This window comes from Manacus candei, unplaced genomic scaffold (genome assembly GCF_025592945.1).
Source record: "Manacus candei isolate 608988 ecotype Guabito, Panama unplaced genomic scaffold, ASM2559294v1 h1tg000078l, whole genome shotgun sequence".
Classification (NCBI taxonomy): domain Eukaryota; kingdom Metazoa; phylum Chordata; class Aves; order Passeriformes; family Pipridae; genus Manacus; species Manacus candei.
In genome coordinates this window covers 2419158-2444338 of record NW_026138126.1, presented here as the reverse complement: position 1 = coordinate 2444338, position 25181 = coordinate 2419158, and the positions used below count along the sequence as shown (strand labels likewise).

The 25181-nt window shown below is 64.8% G+C and overlaps 2 protein-coding genes across 7 annotated transcripts in view; one reads left to right on the top strand and one right to left on the bottom strand.

Annotated features, from left to right (window-relative positions):
• Nucleotides 1-128: 128 nt before the first annotated feature.
• Nucleotides 129-5259, top strand: SMIM24 (small integral membrane protein 24). Of its 3 annotated transcripts, XM_051810738.1 has the most exons (4): nt 3786-3952; nt 4383-4500; nt 4600-4638; nt 4861-5259. In XM_051810738.1, the coding sequence occupies exons 1-4, from the start codon at nt 3880-3882 to the stop codon at nt 4949-4951; spliced, it is 321 nt and encodes a 106-aa protein (XP_051666698.1). In that variant the 5' UTR covers nt 3786-3879; the 3' UTR covers nt 4952-5259. The 3 variants fall into 3 exon arrangements, 1 of the variants encoding a protein (XP_051666698.1); XR_007908216.1 differs by lacking the exons at nt 4600-4638; nt 4861-5259 and adding an exon at nt 129-2099 and having other exon boundaries at nt 2221-3952; XR_007908215.1 differs by lacking the exons at nt 4600-4638; nt 4861-5259 and having other exon boundaries at nt 2436-3952.
• A 3207-nt stretch (nt 5260-8466) lies between these two features.
• The window catches only part of NFIC (nuclear factor I C), a 42630-nt gene continuing 25915 nt past the window's right edge, over nt 8467-25181 (bottom strand). For 2 of the 4 annotated variants that reach the window (XM_051810688.1, XM_051810687.1), the window contains exons 3-11: nt 21191-21262; nt 20620-20694; nt 20386-20509; nt 19744-19868; nt 17773-17901; nt 17474-17658; nt 15959-16118; nt 14308-14393; nt 8467-12203 (exon numbers count right to left, since the gene is read on the bottom strand). In XM_051810688.1, coding sequence (XP_051666648.1) covers nt 12186-12203; nt 14308-14393; nt 15959-16118; nt 17474-17658; nt 17773-17901; nt 19744-19868; nt 20386-20509; nt 20620-20694; nt 21191-21262 — 974 coding nt within the window. In that variant the 3' untranslated portion in view covers nt 8467-12185. The remainder of the gene's footprint in view (nt 12204-14307; nt 14394-15958; nt 16119-17473; nt 17659-17772; nt 17902-19743; nt 19869-20385; nt 20510-20619; nt 20695-21190; nt 21263-25181) is intronic. The other 2 variants (XM_051810689.1, XM_051810690.1) reach the window with 2 other exon arrangements.

Genomic DNA, 25181 nt, shown 5'->3' with positions numbered 1-25181 from the left:
AGTGAGTGGAGCTGTGATTTCTCTGTGCCCAGGTGTGAGCTGCCCCCAGTGCCACGGGGTTGCTGTAACGGAATCACAGAACCATCAAAGTTGGAAAGGATCTTTCAAATAGAGTCCAGCTGTGGTGGAAGGAGAGAGCAGGCAGTGGAGTGCCTGGTAGCGTGGGGTAAAACCCCACAGCCCTGGGGAGGAGGGTGGATGTTGCCCATGAGGTACCCCGGGAGCCCCCTCCCAGCACTGCCCAGCAGAGGGGCCAGTGGGTCCCACTGCCTCGAGGGCCTGGCACCCTTCTGGGCATGGCTGGCTCTTCCCCTTGTCCAAGGGCTCCCTGCAAGTCACTCCCAGGCTCAATCCTCTTAGTCCCTGTGGCTGGCTCAGCATCCCCAGGGCTCTGGTGCTCAGGGACACAACCAAAGGGCAACGCTGGCCATGGCCCAGCCAGACCCAGTTCAGGACCCCAGGGAAGGGCGTCTTACTCAGGATGTGACGAGTTTTGATCACTTGTACACACTGCAAGTCAGTCCCACGTGCCCAGTTTCTGTGGACAGGGTCAGCTGTGTGTGACATGGAGGGTGGGGGGCTCTGAACCTCCGTTCCCCAGCACTGGGGACAGACACCTGGTGTTCTCACACTGTTTGGAGTCAGCAGCTGTTATGGGCTCTCTTGTCCCCCTTCCCTCACCCTCCATAGCCCCTGGGTGGAGGGCAGCACCCTGCTGACACTTCAGGCTCTGGGGTGTCCCTGTGCCCATCTCCAACCCCAGGACAGTGGGATGGGTGATTTCCCCCTCGTGCCATGTTATCATTTCCACTGTCCCCTTCCTGGTACACAGGCTCTGGCACACTGCCAGCACATTTCCTTGGCATCTGCTGCTGTGTTTGTTCCCACTTATCACCCAGCCCTTGATCTCCAGCCTTTCCACAGGTGACTCACGTGGACCGTGCAGGGTTGTTTCCCAATCTTTCTGTGACAATGTTTGCCTCTGCTCCCCTAAGCATCTTTTAAGCCCATATTGGAACAAAACGCATTTCTGAGGCTGAGATCTGGGTAGAGTGACCTGGTGCAGCAGAGCTGGGAGGTGCTGGAGTAGAGCAGGACTGGGCCTTGAGTCCTGGCTTGGCACTGAATCTGCCAGCACCTTCATCCCTCTCTATCCAGCCTGTGCTTGGAAGGGTTTTTCCAAAGCTGCTGCTGGTCCTGACCAAACCCCATCCTCCTGGGTGTGGGGGGAATCGCTTCTGGAGGATGTCTGGACCCCACACCCCCCTGCAGGCTGCTCAGCTCTGGGGGAGTCACACTGGGCACTGGGGGCACACTGGGCACTGGGCTGCCACGTGTGACAGCCATTGTGAAGCTCTGGAAAGGTGACAGCCCCTCACCGTGGGCTGCTCCACCACCCAGTGAAGGGAGTCCTGCAGGAGCCCCCCTGACTGGGGCTGCATCCCCATCCCCTCTGCCCATCAGTTCCTGGCTCCGAGGGCACCGTGTCCTCCTGGATCTCACACCATCTGCTCCAGGGATCCGAGACCTGCTCAGGGATTTAACCCAGCCCGGGGGAGGGAGGGGAGGACTCGGGCATCCCTCCCCATCCCTGCCCTTAGGAGTTCTCCAGCTGCAGGTGATTCCCCACTCCCAGGGGGGAATTGGGGTACCTGCGGTGCTGCCAGAGAGGCAGTTTGGGGTACCCTGACCCACGCCGGAGCCCAGTGGCCCCCCCAGGCTGAGGCAGCTGGGCTGTGCCCGGATTAGCGGGCGCTATAAGCTCCTCCTCAGCAGCACAGCTCCTGTGGCAGGGAGGGCGAGTGGCACTGCCACCGGCCATGGGGACACCGCTGTCCCTCTGAGCCACCGGCAGAGGTGTGGGGGGAGCTGGTGTGTGGCCATGGCCCTGGCAGGGGGAGCGTGGGGGCCGCGGCACTTGCTGCAGTCCCCCCCCGAGGAGGACGGGGTGCTGTACGTGGACTACAAGCCCCCGGCCCTGGACAGCATCCGCCTGCCCCGCTACGTCCTGTACCTGGTGATGGCGGCCACGCTGGTGCTCGTGGTGGCCTATGCCATCGTGGGGCACCTCATCAAGGACCTGGTGCACGACTTTGCTGGTGAGTGCTGCCCAGAGCGGGGTCGGGCTTTGGGGGGGCCGGGGGCAGGGGCATCCCCCCCGCCCGGAGCCTGTGCTACGGTGGGGCTGTGCTGCTGATGGCTCCGTCCCTGCCCCCGCAGACTGGGCGTTCGGGCCCAAGCCGGAGGAGGAGAAGGCGGTGATGGCCGAGGGCACCGTGCCGGAGGTGGAGTGGTTGGAGGAGGACGAGGTGCTGGTGGAGCGGAAGGTGGAGGGTGAAGGTGCCGGGGTCCTGCCCGGCATGGACGTCCCGCCGGCACTGCTGGCCCCACGCAGCTCCGTCTCCTTCGCTGACTCCCCCAAGAAGAGGTTCTTCTAGGGCCAGGGGACCTCCCCTGCCACCAGCGGGACCCCACAGCCCTGCCCGACTGTCAGGTCACAGCACAGATGCTGCCATGGCTTCCTCCTCCCTGCCAGCCCCAGCGCTCCCCCAGCTCCTCACCCAGCAGAGCTGCCTGCCCCAGCCCCGCTCGTCCCAGCACAGCACGGGGAGTGGCAGGGCTGGGACCCGAACCTTTGCCAGGGGTAACAGCACCCCTTGGCACAGCCGAGCCACCCTTGGGCATGGGCACGTGGGGTGGGACACGTGTGTGGGTGCACACGTGGACACACGTGGGTGGGTAAGGGTGGGTGCTCAGCGGTGCAAACCCCTGGCGTGGGGGCACAGACACTTGTGGGCAGGGGGCACAGACGTGGGTGTGCACATGGAAACACGGAAACATGGATGCAAACACCTTCGGGGGGTCCCACATCAGCACAGGCACACAGGGAGGGACAGACAGACAGACAGACAGACAGACACACCAAGGCTATGCTGCCCCACCTTCCCCTTGGTGCCCTGGAACTGCCAGGCTGTGCCCAGTGGCACCCACAGATGCTCCAAAGCCAGTCTTGGGGGCAAAGTACCCGTGAGCCTCTCTGTGGCCCAGGGTGAGGGCACTGGGGATGGGGGCTGTCATACCGACCCACACCCCCTGCCTGAAACCCAGGCTGGGGCTGGATCCCCTGTCCCCACCCCTGCAGTGGGACCCCTGTCCTTGTGTCCCCAGGCTCCTTCACCCCTCAGGAAATCACCACAGTCAGGGTGGTCCTGCCAGGACCCCCTGTCCATCCCTGGGGTGCTGCTGGCCACCCCATACCTCAGTTTCCCCTGTGCTCTGGTGGTCTCCCCAATGACACCATTAATATTCAGCGGGGGACGGTACCAGGCACTCCTTGGGACGGGATGGAGTCCACCTGGCACGAACTGGGATCCTCTGGAGGCCTGGGGAAGGGCTGGGAGTGGCCTGGCACTGCCCGTTGCCCGTTGTGCTGCCCCACCCCCATGGGATCTGCCCCAGCGCTGCCAGTGGGGGTGAATTGGCACCCCATAGGTAGAGAGGGGAGGCTGAGGTGGGGAGCAGGCAGGATGGGCACCCATCCACCCCACCCCACCACCCACCAGTCTGTCCTCTCACCCCCCCCCACCTTACTGTCCATCCATCCGTCCCCTCCTCCGTCCACTCACCAGCCCTTGGGGTGGTTCCCAGTCCTGGGCACGGGGGCACCACCGTGGTCCCCGAGGTGCCTGAGCCAGGGGAGAGGTGCCACTTCCCACGGGAGACAGGAGTCACGTTTCCATGGTGCTTGGTGACACTTGTCCCCGGGAGGCCAATAAAGGTGCCCGTTGCCCTCGGCGCAGAGACAACGCCCAGGCTGGCAGGGACAGGAGCTCATCTCGAGGAGCAGGACCCAGCCGTGCCCGAGCCCTCTGCCCGAAAATGCCGTGGCCCTCGCAGCCCCTCTCGCTCCTGGTCCTGCTCGTCCTCGCCGCCACCGCCCGGGGACAGACCAGTAGGTGCCTCGTGTCCCTCCTGTGCCCCTGGGGTGCCTGGGGGGGTGGCCGTGCCCACCCCAAGGCATCTGAGAGACCTTCCCAGTGGGAGCAGTCTGTTCCTGCAGCAACCCTTTTGGGGGCAGAGTAGAAAGATTTGGGGGCACCTGCCTGCTGTCCCCAGTGCTCCCCACCATGCCAGGCACCCCCACGCTCTGCCGGGCACGGGTGGGCTCTGTCGGAGGTGGCTTCCTTGGCACCCAAGGGATAGCGGGAAGGGGGGAATGATGAGCGTCTGCCAATGTCCTCTGGTGTCCCCAGTGTGCTCCCCACAACTGGGGCCCCGTACCAGGGTTTGGGGGATCCCATCCCTTGCAGGATGGAGCTGCTCTGAAGCTGTCCCCATCCCCCATCTTTTGCCATCCCCGTACCCGTTCCCCTGCCATGTAGGCACCGGCCCAAAGGTGCTGCAGCCTTGGCTCCTGGGCCTCACGGTCGTCGTCGTCTTCCTCTTCGTCGTCTTCGTGGTGCTGATCATTAACCGGTTCTGGAGTCTCAGGAAGCGCAGGTGGGGGGGCCGGGGGGTGGTGCTGGCAGGGGGGCCGTGTGGCAGGAAGCCATGGGGTGGGGACAGGGCTGTCCACTCAGCCCCTCTCTTGCCTCGCAGGAAGCAGAGCGACTACCCGGAGACCAAGGGGACTGACAGGTACCACGGCCCTGTGGGGGGCGGCGGGGCGGCACCGGGACCTCCTCCCCAGTGGGGCTCGGATCCCCCCGAGGGTGGCCACGTGCCGGCGGTGCCGTGGTGGCCGGTGTGCCGTGGCGGCCCGGTGGTCCCGCGGTACCCCGCGTGCCCCTGGCACGGCCGCAGTGCCGGTGCCGTCGGGGCGGCCGTGCCCGGCTGACCCCCGTTCCCTCCCTCCCGCAGGATGGAGCGCTTCAGCCACGACAACCCGGCGGCCGAGGACAGCGACGAGGAGAGCGGCGGCAAGAAGGAATCCAATGCCACGCCCCTCTGAGCCCCCCTGGCCCCCACTGCCCACCCCGGGGCGCCGTCGCCGGGCACGGCGCCCTCACCCCGTCCTCTGGTGCGGCTCCGCGCCGGGTTTCGGAGGCAGCCGCGGCCACGGTGGCACCTCCCGCCCCGCGGCCGCCCCGGCTGCGGCCAACACCCGGCATGGATTCTCCGTCCGCCGGAGCGGAGTGGGGGGGTAGGGCGGTGGCCGGGAACCGTAGCGGGACCCCCTGACCCCCCCAGCCCTGGGCTGGCGGTGGGTCCCAGCCCCCTTCCCAGCCGTGCCCAGTAAAGGTCCCCAGCCTGCTCCGGCGGCAAACGTTTGGTGTCACCGCGCGGGGAGGGGGCTCTTCTGCACCCCGAGGTGCTGGGGGGGTGGTGGGGGCACCCCCGAGTGCCACCGGGGCAGGGCACAGTGGCACTTTCCGAGCTACCAGACCTCAGCGACCTCGGCACGGCGAGACACCTTGTCCGGCCACGCCGCTGCTCCGACAAGGCCGGACCGAGGGGGGACACCGAGGGGTCGGGGGGCTGGGGAGCACTGGAGGGGGGCGGGCGGCCTCGCCCCTCGGCTGTCCTGAGCCGCGCCTGGGGACAGGGACGATGGGGACAAGGAGGGGGGACTGCGCGGCTTCGCGCCCTAGGGGTGAGGGCGATGACGTCACTGCCATGCGATGACGTCACGCGCACGAGGCAGTGACGTCGCGTGGCCAAGGTCCCGACGCAGAAGAGGTGGCAGCAGCTCTGAACCCCCCACGTGAACCCACGGCTGCCCCCACCCGTGTCCCTGTCCCCACGTGTCCCCTCCCTGCCCCCCCCGCAGCCCCGCCCGCCTACGGGTGGGCGTCCCTCCTCTGGGGCGATGGGTGCCCACTGCCAGGCAGAGCTTTGTTCCAGTCCATCCCAGTGTCCCCCAGTTCACCCCCCCGCTGGGACACCCGCTCTGTCCCCGGCCGTGCCTCAGTTTCTCCCGGGGCAGCGAAGGAAGGGCGGAGGCGAGCTGGAGTTGAAGCATAGCTTGTTTAATTTTTATACATTTTTTTTTTGTCTTTTTTTTTTTTCCTTTTCGTTTTTTTAATCTTTTTTTTGTGTGTCAGTTTTTTCTTTTTTGTTTTTTTCTTCTTTTTTGTCTCTTTTTTCTCTTTTTTGCATAGGGGAGGGGGGGGGAACAACCAAAAAAAAAAAAAAAAAACCAAAAAAAACAACCCAACAAAAAAAACCCCCAAAACTAAAAGAAAACAAAAGAAACAAAACGAAAAAGAAAACCAAAAAAAACCCCCAAAAATCCGTATCAGGGTCAGTAAGTGTATGTAGGCAGGAGCGGCGCTATCGGTAATGGCTGCGTACAATGGTATAATCAAATATCGTGAAGCACCAGGGAGGCGAGCGGGGGCTCGGGGGGGGTCATGCGGGGCCGGGGGCCGCGGGGGGGGCACAGCCAGGGGGGCCCGGCCCCGGCTCGCGGCCCTGGTGCGCTCGCGGTGTGTATCGGCTGCGGCAAAGCAAAGCGAGAATCCGGCGAACGAGTAAAATATAACTGCGGGGGGGGGGGGAGGGAGGGAGGGGCAGCCCCTGCCCCCCCGGGGGGAGCGGGGACCCCCGAAAAGGCGGGCGGGGGCAGCCGGCGGCGCGGAGGCACTGCGGCGGGATTTTTGGTTTGGGTGAGGCGCGGTCCGGCCGGCTGCCGCCTCGGCGCCTTTTTGGGGCGGTTTCTCTCCTTTTTGCCGCTCTTTGCCCCGGGGTGGGTTTTGCCCCCCACACCCCGGCTCTCCCTCCCGCCTGCCCGCGGGCATCGCGCGGGGCACCCAGCGGGGCACGGGGGCACCCAGAGGGGCACCCACGGACCGGGGTATCCAGAGGGGCACCTGGGGGTCTCCCCGGGACACCCAGAGGGGCACCCGTGATTCTACCCGGGGCACACACGGGTATCTTCAGGGGCACCCAGAGGGGCATCACCTGGACCACCCAGAGGAACACCCAGAGGGACACCCAGGGGCACACAGAGGGATCCTCGTGGGCACCAGAGGGATCCCCGTGGGTATTCCTCTGGGTACCCAGCAGGGCACCTGTGAGCACCGCCCGGGGCACCCAGAGAGTCACGCACAGGCATCACCTGGAGCATCCAGAGGAGCATCCATGGGCATCACCTGGAGCATCCATCGGGGCACCCATCGGGGCACCCGTGGGCGTCACCCGGAACATCCAGAGTGACACCCACGGGCATCGCACGGGACACCCAAAGGGTCACCCGTGGGCATCTCGCGGGGCACCCACCACCGGGGGCACCCAGCGGGTCCCCAGCCGGCGCTGGGATCCCCGGGCTGGGGGCAGAAAGCAGCAAATTCCAAACTCCGAGTACAAAAAAAACCCAAACAAACAAAACAAAACTACAAAAAAACCCCCAAAATCCAAAAAAGAACCCAAACCCCACCAAACAAGACATATATATATATATAGGGGATTTTATATATATATATATATATATATATATATATTCCTTTGCGATTTAAAGTACCTTAACTGTGTGTGGGCCCGTGGGCCCGCGCCCCCCCGGCCCTGCAGCCCCATATATATATATGTGGAGATATATATATATATATGTACAGGTTATTTGTTTTATTTATAGGTCACGAGGACTATTTTTAATTAATTTTTTTAAGCCGACGAGCCCGACTAAAAACCCTCTAGGAGAGACTGTAGTGCATGAAACCCCCGCGGTGATTGTCGAGCGGAGCCCCCTCGTGTCCCCATCCTGTGGGGGACTCCCCCGGAGCATCCCCAGGGATGGGGAGTGTTCCCTCCCCCCACCCCCCCGCGGCTTTGCGCCCACCCCGACCGCGGCCATCGAGGCCGCCGGGGGATAAAAAAAAAAAAAAAAAAAAAAGGGAGAATGATTAAAAAAATAGAAATAATAAAAATGAGTGGTGCCCCCCGGGGAGGGCCCGGGGGGTGTTGCATATTCCCTTTGGGCAGAGCCGGGATTGCGGCCCCAGGGGGGTGTCGGGGGAGCAGTGCAAAGACCCCGGGGGCGCGGGGGGCTCCCCGGCTCCCCAAGGGGAAGCCCCCGGCCCGGCCCCCCCGCTGCCGCCCTATGGCCTGGGGGGCGTCGAGTTGATTCTTTTTTGCCTTTTTTAAACATGGTTTAAGGTGCTTTTCTTGCCGAGGGCGGGTTTTGGGGGGCTGCGGCCGCAGCCCGGCCGGACGTGCTGCCGGCCCGGGGTGGGGAGGCAGCAAGAGGGGGGCAGGGGACGGCCCCGGTGGTGTCCCCGCGGGGACGGGGGCTCTGGGGGCTTCCTCGGGGAGGGGGGGTGGGGGCCAGGCCCGAGGGGCGCCAGCGCCCCTCTCCTCCCCAGGGCTTGCCGGGGGGGCAGCCCTGGTGCCCCCCCCTCCCTCCGCTGTCACTGTCACCGCTGAAAAATGCTTTTTCTTTCTTTTTTTTCCTATATTTTTTGCTTTGAGCTGAGCCTTTTCCAGCCTAAACCCCCTTTTTATGTTTTCTGGTTTTCTATTTTTTTTAAATTTTCTCTCTGTTTTTTTTTTTAGCTTTCTCTCTTCTTTTTTTTTTTTTTTTTTTTTTTTTTAATTTTGTCTCTTTTTTTGTAGCTCTATTTTTCATTCCTCCCCCCCCAACTGGACGCCGCCCCCCCCCCCTCCCCGCTCCCTCCTTGCATTGTCCTTGCAGAAATCAATACTGCACCTTGCATAAAGAAGCGGCTCCCAAGGCTGTTCCCCTTCCCGGGGGACCCCCACACCAGCCTCACCGGTGGGCAAAACCCAGCGGGACGCGACCCCCCCCGCCATCCCCCACTAATACTTTTGGGCACCAAAAAAAAAAAAAAAAATTAAAAATTTTAAAAGCTGTTGACGACGACGTTTCTTCATGCCCGAGCAGCAGCGATGCCGGTGCCACCCGCCCACCGGTGTCACGACCCGCGTCAGCCTCAGAGGGCTGTGGGGGGCGTCCCTCCGGCCGGCGGAACGCTGGGGTTTTAAGGCAAATTCTGGGTTTTTTGGGGGTGTCGGGCCCCTGCTCGGCAGCGGGCACAGCAGGGAGAAGCGGGCAGAGGGCACCTCCTGCCATTCCCTGCTGCGCCAGCCGGACCCCCGGGGATGAAGCCGATGGGGATGGGGGTGAGGGGGAGGCTGTGACCCCCCCCGACACCAGCCCGGGGTGGCGGGGCACAGCTACATTCACACGGTTCCATTCCTGTCACGAGAGCAGCCGGGCTCAGCCCTCCTGGCCCTGCGCCCCATCGAACACCAATTAAAAAGCGGGGATCCCCTAAGGGGGGGTGGGACGCTGCGGCCCCCCCGGAAGGGCCAGCCATGGGGGTCTCCATCCCTGCTCCTCCCCGCACGGACCCCACCACGTCCCCGTCCGTTCTGCCGCGCCCGAACACCGGGTGTCCCCCCCCGAGCGTTCCGGGGGGGCTCTGGCCCGGGGGTCCCTGCCGCCTCCCGCCTCGCTGCCTTTGGTTGCTGGAAGCAGAAAAAAACCAAATAAAAACCCCCCAAAAGGGAAGGAAAACAAAGAAAAGAGAGGCAAAGCAAAGGGGTGGCCGCCCCCCCGGCCGGCCCCCCCCGCAGCTATTGCATATTCCGGTGTGTTGGCGCAGAGGATGCATCGGTATTACCAACTGGAAGACGTTTCTGAGGGGGAAAATCGGCTAAAAAAGAAGAATAATAGAGAGAAAAAGGGACTTTTCCGGCCGAGAAGAAGCCATGCAGGAGGCGAGGGGGGGGCAGCCGCCCCGGGCCCCCCCGGCCCCCCGGGAGCCCCGGGCATGCAGCGACTCCCTCGCACTGATATCGGGTCCAGTAATACTTAGGCTTCGAAGGCAAGGCACATCATGTGGTATAAAATTTCGTGCAAATTAGGAAAACATGGAATTTTTTCTTCTTGTGTGTTTTTTTTTTTACGGCTTTTTTTTTCTTTTATACAGATTTTTTTTTTTAGTTTTTTTTCCTCTTTTTTTTTTTTTTTTTTTTTTTTTCTCTTTTGCTGAAGGGGAAGGTAGAGCCGGTTAATAGAGTCTGCCATGCACAGCATCAGCCAGCCGCGGCTGGGTTGAGCCAGGTCACCAGATCCTGTTAAAGCACCATGCAGTTTATTTGTCTTTTTTTTTTTTTGTGTGTCTTTTTGTGTTTTTTGTTTTTTTTTTCATGTGTTTCTCTTCTCAGATCTTTAAAAAAAAAAACAGGTTTCCCTCTCTGCCAAGCGCTTTTTGTTGTCTTTTTTTTTTTTCTTTTCTTTTTTTTTTTTTTCCTGTGGGTTTTCTCCTTTTCTTGTCCTTTTTGATTATTTTTCTGTCTCCCGGGATTTCCTGCGTCAGCCCTTTCCCGGTGCCTCGCTGTGCCGTCCCGGGGGGGTGGGAAGCGGGGGGAAGCGGGGGCCGCTGGGATGGGGGATGCGATGCCGGTGGTCCTTGGGGCGGCTCCGGGTACCAGGGGAGGGGGCCAGGCGGGCGGCGGCGGTGACATCCCCATCTCCTGGACATCCCACGGTGGCTTCTCTCCATCATCGCCCGTGGGGTGTCCCCTGGGCGGGGGGGGCATCCCTTGGGGACCGGTGTCCTCCGCGGCCGCCACCATCTCGCTGGGGACACCGGGTGCCTTCGTCCTCTTCCTCCTCCTCGCCTGGGCCGTCGCGGGGGTCCCTCTGCTCTAAGGCACTGCCACATCCCTGTGTCCCCTTCCCGGCCGCGGTGCCACCGCGCGGGGTGGGGACGGCTGGGGGCTTCCTCCCGTGCTGCCCCCGGCCGGGGGCTTCTCCGGGGTGGCCGGGACCCCTCCCCGCCGCAGTTCAGGCACTTGACGCGGGGCCGGGGGCTCCGGGGGGCTCCGGGGGGCTGGCTCTGCCCTCGCCCTCGCTCGGGCTCCTTTGCTCCATCCTTTTGTATCCAAAAAAAAAAAAAAAAAAAAAGCCCAAAATCCCCAAACCAGCCGTCCCGACAAGCCAGTGCCGGGGGCTCCACCTCCTCCTCCTCCTCCTCCTTTCCTCTTCCTTTTTTGTGATTTCTTTTTTTCTTTTCTTCTTTTTTCTTTCTTTCTTTCTTTCTTTTTTTTTTTTTTTTTTTGACGATTCCCTCTTAAAAGTGCATTTCCTACAAAATGTGCAACACGAGCGCACCCTCTCCTGCCTCCCACCTGGTACCTGTCCACAGGAATGCATAGCTCAAACACACGGACGCACGGACCCCCCCTCGCCCCGGCCCCACGGCCCCCCCCGGGCGCGGGGACACGCCGGGAGACACGCGTGGGGACACGCGTGGGGACACGCGTGGGGACACACGGGGCCGGGGCTGCTGCGGGCTGGGGGGGGAGGAAGGCGACCAGAGGGACGGCGACCGGTGCCCCGGGGTGACGGTGGCCGCCCGGGTCCTGTCGGGGCCGTGCTGGGACGGTCCCCACGCTGTGTCCCCGCGGGGACCGGGGTGTCACCGCCACCACAACCCTTTCTGGCCGTGCCCGCGCACCCTCCGCGGCCAAAAGCCCCCTCCTCCTGTGACACCCGTTCGTGCCGCCGTGTCACCGTGCCACCGCAGCACGATGCCACCCACCCCCGGGGCGCTGTCACGGCGCGGAGCATCACCGGCCCTGACCGCGGGCGCGGCCGGTCCGCGGGGCTCGGGTGGCAGGAGGGTCCCCTCAGCCCGCCCCGCCGCACCCCACCCCAGCCCCGGGGCCCCCCGAGAGTCTGCGTGGGGCCGGGGGGGGCGGCGGAGGGTTTTTTTTTTTTGATCTTTTCTACTCACATAGAGGCAAGAACGAGAGAGTCAAAGCCGTTTGCATATCCGGCGAGCGGCCGGCGGGGCTCGGCACCGCGGCCCTGCAGCCGCTCCGGGAGGCATTGCTGGCACGAGTTGTGTCAGGTCTCAGCGCGGCGCCGGCCGACGGGGTAAATAATAGTGTTTTTTTCTTTTCTTTTTTTTTTTTTTTCCTGTTTCTTTGTTTTCTGGCGCATCGCCGGGGTGGGGGGGGAAGGTCCTCCTGGGATGGGTTGTTGTTTTGTTTGTTTGTTTGTTTCCTTTCTAAAACAGTTTGACCCTTTTCCTTCTTCCTTTCCCTCGCTCTTTCCTTCGGGTGTGGGTTTTGCTTGTCGTCGTCGTCGTCGTCGTCGTGAGGCCGCGCTCTCCGTCGTCACCGCAAGGCTGGGCCTGGTGCTCGGGGACGGGGATGTTCCTCTGGGGGTGCCTAAAGCAGAGGAGAAGGGAGGCGAAGGGGCGGCACGGCGGCGGTTATCCCAGGTACCAGGACTGCCGGGAGAGAGGAGAGAGGCCGGCGTTAGTGCTCTGCCCCGCGGAGCCGCTCCGTCCCCGGCCAGTCCCGCCCCGCCCTGGCACAGCTGTCCCCGCACTGTCCCCTGCTCGGCGCACGGGGCCGGAGTCCCCACTCCCGCACTGAGTTTGTCCGTCCTCAGCACGGCGGCCGCTCGCGTTCCCCTCGGTGGCCGGTCTCTCTGCACTTCCGCGGCAAAGGCGACGCTGCCCAGGGAACGGTGTCGCTCGGGGACAGGTAGGGGGGTGGCACAGTTGGGGACCCCGCGGGGCGGCCCCCCGCCACCCTCCCATTGTTTCCCCCCCAGCCCCAAGTTCAAGTTCATTCCCGATTACCTCATGTCTGGTTTCCGTTGGAAACGAGACAGCTCGGGGCCTCTGCTTCCCTTAACCCTTCCCGGCCCTGCCACACATGACCAGAGCGCGGCAGGTCTCAGCTGCCAATGCCGGGGCACCACCTCCTTCCCCCGTGCCTCAGTTTCCCCAGGCAGGGCAACCGTGAGTCCTGGGGAGACTCTTGGAGTGTGACTGGACACCCACACACAGGGACAGGGACACCTGGAGGTTCTGGGACTGCAAGTGGCTGTGACCTCCGGGTCCAGACAGGGACCCTGGCAGCCCCTGCTCCCCCGAGGCTCTCCCAGCACTGCCCCAGGTCTCCTTTTTAGGAACCCAACGCCCTTGGGGTGCCCACCCCACGCTGCTCTGCCCACGTGTAGGACTGGGGAAACTGAGGCAGGGCGGGGGGCTGTGGTCAGAGCCGGGTCCCCAGTGTTTGTCCCCTGGAACGGCACAGCACGGTCAAGTGTCCCAGCCCATGGTCCCCAAATATTGCACCCTGGCACAGCACAGCACCCTTGGGTACCCTGTGGCACAGCTCAGAGTCCCCAAGTGCCCACGCTCTGGCACAGCTCAGCACCCTGAGTACTCCCCCTCAGCCAGGGCAGCACCCCAGGGTGCCCCAGCACAGCACCATCCACACCCCCATCCTGTTGTACTGTCACCTTGTCACCCACCGGGCAAGGCTGCAGCCACCTCTCCTGCCCATGCAGGGACTGCTGAGTACAGACCACTCGTGTCACAGGTGAGGCCGGGAGCTGGCACCCCTGCCCTGGCACTATGGCACTGCCTGCACTGCCAGGGCTGGCTCCCAAACCACCAGTTAGAAAACACCTGGGACTAACGGGAAGCCCCTGGAAAGGCGCACACGACATCCCAGTGCAGCTGGAGCAGCCACGGGCACAGCTGGGCAAGGGCAGGGGCCTGTGCCCACATAGAGAGGGGCACACAGTCCTGGTGCTCCTACTTTGGGGATGCTGTGGGCACCTGGGCAGGGTGGTGCCAGGCAGGGCACAACTGGAGCATGGCAGTGACCTCCCTCTGAAGGACTCGTGGTGGCCCTGAGCCACCAGCAGTGCCCAAGGCCCTGGTACAGGGTGCCCATGGTGGGGATGCCACTGTGGCAATGCCTATGGGAGCAGGGCCACAGCGGTGATGCCAAGGCAGTGATGCCCATAGCAGCAAAGCCCACAGCAGCAGTGCCAGAGCTGCAGTGCCAAGGTAGTGATGCCCACGGTGGCACTGCATGTGGAAACAATCCCCCAGTGATGGTGTCTGTGGCAGTGATGCCCACAGTGGTGATGCCCATGGTGGCAATGCCCATGGCAGTGATGCCACTACAGCAATGCCTTGGCAGGGATGCCATGGTGGGGACACCCACAACAGCAGTGCCTGCAATGGCCGTGCCAGTGGTGGCAATACCACAGCAGTGATGCCCAGGGAAGTTATACCCACACTGGCACTGCCCTCAGTAGTGATGCCACAGTGGCAGTGCCCACAACAGTGATGCTGGCAGCGATGCCCACAGCAGCAATACCCATGGCAGCAATGCCACGGTAGCGGCAGTGATGCCACGGTGAGGATGCCACAGTGGGGCTGCCCACGTCAGCAATGTCATGGCAGCGACAGCCACGATGGTGATGCCTGCACTGGCCATGCCCACGGTGATGCCCACGGTGATGCCACGGCGAGGGTGCCCAGGGCGAGGGCAGGAGTGTCCCCCCAGCAGCATCCCCGCTCTCACCTGTGCCTGATAGATACTCCCAGGATCCCTTGGTCCTAATCCCACGAAGGTACGGTTCGCAGGGGGCGTGCCTGGTGCAGAGTAGGCTGGGGAACAAATGAGAGCTCATTAACGGGGCTGTGGGTGGCACTGCCATCGTCCCCCCCGGGGCCAGGCCCGGCCCTCTCCCTGGCACTGCTGGGACGGGAGTCCTGGGCACCGCCCCGGCTGTGGCCTGACGGCAGGTGAGCGGAGCCCAGGGTGCTGTGCCCCAGGGTGCTGTGCCCCAGGGGTGCTGTGCCCCTGGGGTGCTGTGCCCGGTCGGTGCCGCCCGCGGTTTCGGGGTGATGGCAGGTTGGGGGGCGCGGTGCCGCGGGGCACAGGCACAGACGGGTGCTCCCTGCCGTGCCCACGCTGTGGCTTCCTGAGCTGAGCTGCCACGGGGCCAGCGTGACGGGAGCCACCAGCTCCACTCCGATGTGTCACTCCATTGCCACCTCCACCTCCCAGCTGAGGGTCCAGCAGTGGGACCCCCAGCCCCGCTGAGCTCCTGGGCTCAGCCCCTTCGGAGACACGGTGCTGCCAGAGGGGAAGGGGGACTTGGAGCCAACTGCACCCCTTGGGGACAGCCAGTGTCCTCCAAACACATCCTGTCAAGAGCCTGGGGGAACCGGCACTGCTCCGTCCCTCCCCCTGGCTGTGAGCCCATCACTGGCCAGGACATCCCATGTCATGTCCCATGTCCCCTCCAGATCCGCCATGCCTTGTGTCCTCCACGCCACAGCACTGCCACACCAGACGGCCAGCTGGTGGCACCCTGTTGTGGCCTGTTCCCTGGGGACAGTGGCATCTTGCAGGACTCGACCCTGTGGGGACATGGCAGCCACTCAGGGTACCAGTTTCCCATTGGCACTGCAGGACAGGAACAAGAACAACCCCTCCACAGAGTGCAGCGACGGCACAGCGTCCCACCACCGGCGCGCTGGTCCCTGGGCCCAGCACCCCAAAATCCTCCTGGCCAAGGCACCGATGGTCCCTGAGGAGGAGTGGAGGGCAAGAGTTCGTCAGCCACTACACTAACGAAGACCCCCAGGTGCCACCAGCCAAGCGCTCCAGGGGTCACACACGCAGTCCCTGCACCGGCGCCACTTCACATCCCCAACCAAACCAGGGTCCCCAGCACCAGGGACCCCCGTGGCAGCAAGAGGACGACAGCCCAGACGGCGCACCAGGCACACTGTTCCTAGTCCCAGTGCCACCCGCGGGCCAGCTGGTCCTGGGCAGCACTGCCACCACTGCAGTGGGGTGACAGCCACGGAGAGGGCACAGCCTCCCAAAGCACTGCCTGCACCAGGGTGTGGGGAAAAACACTGGTCTGGAGAGCCCTGCAGGGGCTCCACTGTGCTCAGAGGGAGGGGGGGCTCGGGCTGGTCCCTGGGACCAGCCCGGGACCCCCCCCTTGTTGGGCAGCCACCACAAAACCCTGCCCACTCCGACCTGCCTGAGACCCAGCAAACTCATGGCGTGCCAGCTGCCGCCCTCTCCCCGGCTGCGGGGAGGCCACCTCCGCCAACATCCCCCCAGCGCCGGGACAGGGGGGACACCCTGGGGGGGCTGCGAGAGGAGGGGGCCGGCCGGGCCGGGGAGCGGGGTGGGCGCCGCGGGTGCTTACTGGGTGATGTCGGCGAGGTCGTCCCTCCCTCGGAAGTTGTCGTGGTGGATTTGGTGTCAGGAGAGACGGCCAAGCGGGGCATGCCGGGGGGAGGTGGCGGCGCCAGCATCTGCGTGGGCAGGTAGTGGCTGGGCACTTTCACTTGACCACTTCCATTTAACTGGGGACAACACAGACAAAAAACAAACAGCACAAGCCATTAGGATGCAGGCGCACAGCAGCACGGCCGGGGAGCCCCGGGGAGCCCCCCGGCACGGGCACGGGGCATCCCTCACTGCACACATGAGTTTGGTGGGTCTCAGAGCAGCCCTGAACGGTCGGCGCCGGCGGCAGGTGGGAAATCACAGCGGGGCAGGAGGGTCCGGGGGGCCTGTGGGGGCCATGCTCCAGGGGGACCGTGCCCCATGGTGGCACACACTGGAGTTGGGGCACTGGATCCTCCTCTCTGCAGCAGCGGGGAGGCCTTTGAAGTGCTGCCAGGGGCACGCAGGGGCCTTCAAAGGCTCCTGTGGCAGTGCCCTGTGCCCGACTCGACAGTGGCTGCTCCGGGTCCGGTGTCCATCAGCCCAGCACAGGGCCACTGCACGGGGGAACAGCAGCCATGCCCCTCATCCTGGCATCAGACCTCACCGGTGAGGGGCGACAGATGGGTGGTGGGCAGAGGTCAGAGGGGCTTCCCCAGAGCTGTGCATCCAGGGGGACAGAGTGGGGCACAGCAGGGCCATGGAAGTAGGAATGCAGACACCCCTGGCCCCCAGCTTTGTGCTCCCTTCATGGGGTGTGTGGGGTACTGGGTGTGTGGGGTGATGGCTTGGGGTGCTGCATGCACTGGGTGCTGCATGTGCAAGGTGCTGGTTGCGTGGGGTGTGGGGTGCTGGGTGTGTGGGGTGCAGTGGGTGCTGTGTGTGGGGAGTGCTGTGTGTGTGGGGTGTGGGGTGCTGTGTCTGTTGGACATCGGGTGTGTGAGGTGCTGGGGCAAAGGAAGGCCCACAGCAGCACAGTGTGGCCCTGCCACCCCCGTGGGGACACTGGGGACACGGCGCAGTGAGGAGCTGACGGGTCACCCCTGGGCTGTGCAGGCAGTCGGGGACGCCGAGCCCGTTGCTCTCCCGGGCACGCTGGTGGCTCTGGGCGATGTCACACACCCCTGCCAGTCCCCCTGCTCCCACCATACACCCCAACCCCGGCTGACGGCTCAGCCCCAGCACGCCAGCACCTCTGGTGCCCCATGCTGAGCCGGGGGATGGCACTTCCATCCCCGGAGGAACGCGGTGCCAACACGGAGCAGGCGCAGCCACAACGCTCCCGAACCAACGCACGGCGAGGCCGGAGCTCAGCCCCAGCGAACACCCCACGGTGCCATCCGAGCACCCCGACTCCCCAGTGCGGCGGTGGCGGTGATGGTGGCGGTGGCAGCCGGTCCAGGGGACCCTCCTCGGGCAGCCCGGCTGGCAGCAGCTCCCGGTGCCCGCGGCAAGGTGGGCAACGGGTGCGGGAGCGGGGCTGGGTCCTTACCGGTCCGGGCTGCTGGTTGGACGGGTCGCAGGCCAGCGAGACGAGATCTTTGAGCGGGTCCTGCGGGTTGAGATGAGGCGGGTACCGGATGGCCGTGTGCGGGAAGTAGGTGGAGGCCGTCTGGGGGAGGATGGAGGTGGTGGGGAAATGCAGCGCAGACGATGGGTGCGGGCTTCGGGCGATACCTGCAGGCGACAGCAAAAGGGGACACACGCCCGTGTCACTCGCTGGCAGCTGCCCCAGCCCCTTGCCCGCTCAGCCCTCGCTCCGTGCCTCGGCTTCCCTGGCGGGACACTCACCACTGTGCACGGCGATGACGGGACGGTGGTGCTGCGTGAAGCTGCTCAGCCGAGGCGAGGAGTCCTGGGGCGACGGGCTGTTGAACGGGGACTTGTCCATCTCTGTCTTCTTCACGGTGGGGGAGATGCCTGGGGAACGTGGGTGCAGAGTCAGGACCCGCTGTGGGACCCCGAATCCTGGGGCTGCTGCCAGTCCAGTGCAGGGTTGGGAAGCTCATTCGGGGTCAAGGGGCACCCTGGGGTCAGGGTGGGCATGGGGAGGGTGTGTGGCCTAAGTGTGTGGGTGTGGGTGTGTGTGTGTGCTGTGCACATGCAGGAGGGTGTGCACGAGTGGGGGCACCTCTGGTATGTACTACACATGCACGTGGCGTGTGTGCTCCAGCACACACCTGTGCACGTGTGTGTGCATGTGTACATGATCACGTGTGTGCACCAGCACGGCTGCACGCACCCATGCGTGTGTCCATGCACGTGTGTACACGTGTGTGTCACTGCATCTGTGTGTGCAAGTGCACACACGTGTGCCTGTGGGTGCACACAGCTGTGTGTGTGTGTGTGTGTGTGTGTGTGTGTGTGTGTGTGTTTGCCCACCTCGGGTGCAGCAGTGGGTGCCCTCACATGTGCCCCTGTGACCCTGCAGCCTCCACTGGGCACCCACCTCTCCTGGCACAGGGGGCTGAGGGCCACAGGAGCTCCTGGGGAGGCTGGAAGGTGCCGTTGGGGGGGTGACCCCTGGAAGCACCGGGTGCCCGGGTCCCCGAGGGCACGGCGGGGCGCGGGGCGGGCGGGGGGGCGGCGGGCGCGTTAATCCCCCGTCGCCGTGGCTTTAGCTCCGGCCATTTGGCCCGGGCTCGGTAATGGGTTTAGCTCGTTCTCAGCCGGGCGTTAGGAGGATTTCCCAGAACATCCCGTACGGGATTGCCAACCCCCCCTCCTTCCCTGCTGCCACAGCTGTGCCCCCCTTGCCGGCCCCCCTCACCCCTGCCCGGGTCAGGCCACCGGTGGGGACAGATACCCTGGCACAGCTCCCTCCATCCTCCATGTACTGCTTTAGGGAGGGGGTTACACCTTCCCCAGGACCTCCTCTGCCCCTGTCTGCCCTCTATCACCGGCCCCATGGGGCAGGATGGGGCACACTCCCCATGCACATGGGGCACAGTGCTCGAGCTGGACCTGCTTCCCCCAAACCACCCTCCAAGAGGATCCGTGGCCCCAGCCCCCCAGCTGGGCACCCCAAGGATTTGGCAGGGCGTGGGGGCTGCTGCAGAGCCCACCCCACTGCTGGGGGAGGCAGGAGAAGAGCCGGGGGGGGGGTGGGAGGGGGAGGAAGAGGAGCAGCTCCTTTGCTGCACCTCGGGGCGTGGGAGCTGCTGTGCCAGCCCTGCAGCATCGCTTTAATTAGCCCAGCCCCCCCTTTTCTTAATGAACAGCTAATTGGGGCTGTCTAGACAGGAAGGGGAAAAAAAACGCCAAGCCAGAAAGCTGTCCACAGCAGCGTGGGGCTGGGGGAGATAGTGTGGGACTGGGGGAGGCTGCTGTGGGGTTGGGGGAGATAGTGTGGGACTGGGGGAGGCTGCTGTGGGGTTGGAGGCTGAGATGGCCCTATAGCAAGAGCCTGTGCCAAAATGGGGGGCATTCTGTAGCAACCCTGCAGGCCCCAAAGGGAGCCTATGCCCAAAGTGGGGGGCTACGGAGGCACCTGGGCACCCATGGAGAGCCTGTGCCTAAATCAGGGGGCTCTACAGCAACCCCACAGACCCCAGTGAGAAGCAGGGATGTTCTGGGGGGCTCGAGGGTGACAGCACAGCCTCCACAGCCAGTGTGTGCTGTGACCTGAGGGCTCCTAGGGACGCTGGGGCACGGACAGTGCCTGTGGTTACAGGGGGGTCTGGCAGTGCCACCTGTGGAATGCTGGGAGCAGGATGGGGCCCAAGGACAGCGGGAGGGCACCAGTGAGGAGGTGACACCTACCCCCTTCCATGTCTTCTGTCCAGTTGCGGCTGCTGCTGGTGGGGGAGTTGGAGGAGGTGTAGTACTCGCCCCCCGGGCTGGTGTCAATGTCGTCCTCCATGGACCCCGACTTGTGCCGTTTGCTCCTGGGGGCGGGGAAGGGGCACAGAATCATGGAATGGTTTGGGTTGGAAGGACCTTAAAGCCCATCCAGTTCCACCCCCTGCCATGGGCAGGGACATCTTCCACGAGCCCAGGTTGCTCCAAGCCCCGTCCAACCTGGCCTTGGACACTTCCAGGGATGGGGCAGCCACAGCTGCTCTGGGCAACCTGTGCCAGGGCCTCCCCACCCTCACAGGGAAGAATTCCTTCCCAGTATCCCATCTAACCCTGCCCTCTGACGTGGGAAGCCATTCCCCCTTGTCCTGTCCCTCCAGGCCCTTGTGTAAAGCCCCTCTCCAGCTCTCTTGGAACCCCTTTATGCACTGGAAGGGGCTCTCAGGTCTTCCCAGAGCCTTCTCTTCTCCAGGCTGAACCCCCCCAGCTCTCCCAGCCTGTCGTGGGTCAGCACTCCCACCTTCCCCACGGCCGCGCCCGGTCTGGCCCTGGTATCACCTTGGCATTGCCCTGGTGTCACCCTGGCACAGCCCCGGTGGCACTCACCCGCTGGAGGAGGTGCTGGGCAGCGTCCTCCTCATGCCGGTGCTGGAGGGGTTCAGGTCGTAGGCCAGGTGGCCCTGCAGCTCCCCCAGGGAGAAGTTTGGCCCCGTGCCCGTCACCACCGGTGCTGTGGGGAGAGAGGGGGGTCAGGGGGGCCTGGCAGGGAGGGGAGCCCTTGGGACACTGCTGTGCCCGGGCAGCCAGGGGGACGGGCTGTGGCACTATGGTGACACTCACTTCGGGACACCTGGATGAGCTCGGTGACACTGAACACCCCCGAGGTGACGAAGCTTTCCTGGAAGTCTGTGGAATCTGTGCAGGAGAGAAGAGAGAGCGCTGAGGGGGCAACAGGGCCACCCCTCCCATCCTGCACTGCCTTGTGGCGATGCTTGAAGGCACCCCAACATCCCCAAATCCCCATCTGCCCCTGTCTTCAGCCTCCACTCCACTCTCTGCTCCAGCAAGAGACCATCCTGACTGCTCCTCTCTGCCAAGGACACCCCAGAGATGCCCTATGCCTTGGTTTCCCTGTGGCTGAGAGTCCCGGCAGGGCTGGGGGCTGCACCCCCATCATGGGACCCCCATGGCAGCTGCTGTCCCCAAGGGATGTGGCCCCAGCTGGCTGTGGGACAAGGCTGAGGCCATGCCCAGCTCATTGAAGGTGCCTGGCCCTGCTGGCTGGGGTTGGGGGGCACCAGAGCCACAGCTTGGGGGGCACGACTGCTGGTCAAGGGGGCCCCTCCATGGCAGGGACTCTGGGCTGAGGAGTCCCTTGTCCCCTGGCCCCAGCCCTGCCTGTCCTGCTCACCCAGCGTGATGGGTTTGCTGTCCTCCTGGTCCGAGCCGATGCCTGTCCGGGGGCTGCTGCTCTGCTCTGCATCTGCAAGAGGAAAACCCAGTGGGGTGAGCCCCGTGCTGGTGGGAGCCGGGCCTGCCCCCCAGCTGACTGCCCCCTCCTTGCTCTGCTGGGGGGAAACCGAGGCACAGGCTGCCCAGCAGCTCCCACCACACAGGAGGGCCACCACTGAGCTGGCACGTCCCCAGCACTGGGGAACAGCCACCAACTGGCCCCACCTCGGCCTCCCTGCCAGCAACAGGAGCAGGCAGGGCATTGTGCTGGCATTGCAGGATCTGGGCACTGCTCTGTGCACGAGGGAAACTCCCAGTGCTCGACCTGCCCCCGGGGCAGGGTGATGGTCCCTGGCCACGCTCCTGCCTCCTCTCCTCCCTCCAGCCACATCCGTGATCCATCGTTGCCCCACTGGGCACTGTCACCACAGCATGGCATCACCTGTGGCACCTCGTCCTGCCTCTGCCAAGCCCTCCGGAGGGCAGCAGGGCTCCAGGGCAGCACCTGCTCTGACCCCTGGAGCCCCATCCAGCACCGCTCCATCCTGGCTAAAAATAACCTGGCTCAGACGCTGAGCTCAGCGGCCCCGGCATCCCCTGGCACGGCACAGCACGGCACAGCCGCCGCGCTCAGGAGCATCCTTCCTCACCTGGCTGCTCCCAAAGCCCTTCCAAAACTTTTGCCTTGCATTTTCTCCACTTCTCCTCCTTCCTTCTTCTCCTCCTCCCACCCCTTGGCCTTCGGCATTTCTCTTTCGCAGCCTTGGCAGATGCCAGGAAAGGGCTGAGACAATCCAAAAACACCATCAAAACCACGCTGCCGCCGCTGCCAGCCCGCCTGTGCGCCTTGGGATTTTTCCCTTTCTCCCCCTTTTTCTCCCCCTTTTCCTTTCTTCCCTTGAGTCTCTCGTGCTCACGTGGCTCCCGGGGTGGTTATCCTTGGCTGGGCAGGATAACCCTGTGGGCAGCAGCACTGTGCCCCCCCGACCCCAACACCTCTGCATGCTGCCCACTGGGCAGGTTATCCGTGCGGGCAGTGGGGCTGTGCCGTTCCCCACCCTGACACCCCTCTACATCACCTCCCACCCCAGCACTCCCATGTGCCCACACCCGCCCCGGGACTGCTCAACACCGACGCCGAATCAGCCATTTTGTCTCCCTGCCCAGCTGCCGCGTTCCCCTCCACCCATTCCATGCCAGCCTGGCACTCCGCTCACGCCGGCAGCCCCGTGGCACCCTGCCACCAGTCCCCCCATGCCCGCAGGCCTGGCTCCTTCCAGGCAGCCATTTTAGGGAGCAGAGACTCCCCCGGGAACGGGCGCGGGGGTTTTCCCCCTCCCGTTTCTCTCCACTTTTCTTTTTTCCCTCTTTCCCCCATTTTGAAGCTGCCGCGTGCCCGAAGTGTTTGGGGAGTGGGTGGTGGCACCGAGCATGGCACAAACCCTCTGGGAACGGGGGAGTGGTGGCGGGACCCCCCGCGCGACCACGGGCACCGCGTGGCCGGACACGGCCCCTCCTTGCCTCTAAAAACAACAAATCTGGCGGCGGCTCTGGAAGTGGTTAGTGGTGGAGCCCGGCCAAGGCGCGGGGCGGAGGCTGGCGGTCACAGCCCGAGGCCGGCTCGGCTCCCCACAGCCCCCCACAGTGGCCTCAGGGCGCCCCGGTGCCACGCTTGCCCCCCAGATGGCACCCACTTGCCCAATCCTGGGGTCTTTGCTCCCTCGGCAGCCCCCCAGGCCATGCACTCACCCGGTGGCTCTGAGGTGCCCCACACAGCCCTCGGCTCAGCCCAGGGACCCCCCACCACTGCTCACACCAAGATGCCCCGCATGGACCTTTGTCCCCCCAAGCCACCCCAGCCTGGCCTCCGTTCCCCCAGGGCACCCAGCAGGGCCATCACTCACCCTGGGCACCCCCCGGTGCTCCCCATGTCCCTTTACCCCCACACCCTTCCACAGCATCCCCCCGACCCAGCACCATCGATGCCACGCCACCCACCCCATTCCCAGGGGGGCACCCCGAGGGCCTGCCCCCGAGCCCAGCACCCCAGTCCCACCCCTGGCAGCCCGAGGAGCACCGGGGACTTTCCCGAGCTCCGAGGTTTGGCAGCAGGACCAGCCCCTCCCTGCTCCCTGGTGTCCCTGCCGGTGGAGGCAGCGAGGTCGGGGCCGCGGGCTCGGTACCCCCGGCTGTGGGTGATCCTCGTGGCTGGGCGGGCGAGCTCGCCAGCAGATTTCTGGCTGCCTCCTCGGCGCGGGGCGGCCGGGCCAAGCGCTGCTCTCACCGCCATGTGATGGCTGCCTGCGGCTGGCGTGCGCTAAAATGGCGAAGGGAGCCCTGGGCTCCCCCCTCCTCGCTCCCCCCAAGGGGCGTTTTTGGGGGGGGCACCAAATCCAGGACCCAACAAGTGGCTGGGCTGCACCGTGAAGGAGAAAGAAGCCTGTGAAGCCCCTCCTTACCCCCCTCACTGATCCTGCACCCTCCACACCCCGCTGGGGCCGGGATGGGGGATGGAGCTGGGGGGGCCCTGGTGCCACATTGCGGGGAGCTCAGGGAGGGGGGCTCAGTGCCAGGGTCCCCCCCAGCACGGCGGAGGAGAGCATTGAGTGCCCGAACAGGTCGATCCAATCGCTTTCAAAAATAGCCAAGTGTGTGCCCGGGGGGGGCGCGGGTGCCTGGGCTCCGGGCCGCGCTGGCAGCCTGGCCCTGTGCCACCCATTGAATTATGGATCCCGCACCCCGGCCCCGCTGGCTGGCAGGGTGCCCCCGGCCCCACGGCGGCACCCGCCCGCGGCCTCGGCGCGTGGGAACGACCCCCGGGCAGCGGGGACGGCCCTGGGGGGTGTCACTGCAGGCCGGGTGCCCCCCGGGGCTGGCGCAGCTGCGGGAGAGCCCTGGCTCGGTGCCCGAGCGCTGACGGTAACAGGGCACGGTGTTACCGGCACCGGCGCAGGCGCACAGGCTGGGGGTGATGGGGGCTGGGGGAGCCGCTGGCGCCGCTGGGTGCGGCCCCAGCCCCCCGACGAGGGCAGCAGCCTTCCTCCTCCTCCTCCTCCTCCTCCTCCAGCCCTGCCAGCCGAGGGCAGGAGTTGGACGAGGGTTCAGCATCGCTGCCTGCAGGCTCCTGCCCCGTGCCTCAGTTTCCCTTGGGGCTGGCTTTGGGGGCAAATTGCCCCCCTGCCTCGTGCTTGGTGGCTGCGCAACCTTAGCACCTCCTCAGGTGCTTATCCAGCCGCCTTCCCCACAGCGGGAATCAGGGGGGCCCAGAGTGAACAGCCTAGTCAGGAGCTGCCAGGGAGGGACCCTGTCTGGTCAGGGAGACCCCTGGAGACCTGAGGGAGCCCGAGTGCCGTGGGGCAGTGATCCCACTGCAAGGGCTGGGGTGGGAGACGCTGTGTGAGGGGTGTGAATTGGGGGCCCCTCCCTGTCAGACCCCCAGCACCTCCTCCCCCGGTCCCACAGTGGCCCCCCAGGTCCGAGCGGCTCTGCCTGTCCCCCTGTTCATCCCGCTGCCGCCAGGCTGGGGTGGCCCTTACATAAACCCGGAACAGTCCCGCTTGTGTAACCTCCTTTATATAATACCCTGAACCGCCGCGTGTACCGGGTAAATCCTGGCTCAGCCGAGCCGGCCGGCGCGCCGGGGTGCGGGACCCCTCCTCCCTGCTCCTCACAACGCCCCGCTCCCCCCCCCGGCACCCCCCGCCATGCCCAGAGTGAGACGAATTTGCTGGGCCTCAGCCACGAGCGCTCGCGGGGGCGGCAGCTTCTGCTCCCCCCGGCGAGCAGAGCCCCGGGGAGGTCCTGGCCGGAGGCATCCCCCGAGGTGGCGGGGCGGTGGCGGGGGGGACGGACGCGCCCCGCTGCCACGTACGCCGGCCGCGGCCAGCTGGCCCGGGCGGGAGCCTGGGAGGGGAGAGCACGTTGGCCGACGGCTGCGAGCGAGCGGCGCT

Bases quoted from the DNA above. Each gene is read 5' to 3' on its own strand.
- SMIM24 (XM_051810738.1), top strand. From the start codon at position 3,880: ATGCCGTGGCCCTCGCAGCCCCTCTCGCTCCTGGTCCTGCTCGTCCTC. The intron at 3,953-4,382 runs GTAGGTGCCTCG...CCTGCCATGTAG, and splicing joins CACCGCCCGGGGACAGACCA to GCACCGGCCCAAAGGTGCTG. The intron at 4,639-4,860 runs GTACCACGGCCC...TCCCTCCCGCAG, and splicing joins GAGACCAAGGGGACTGACAG to GATGGAGCGCTTCAGCCACG.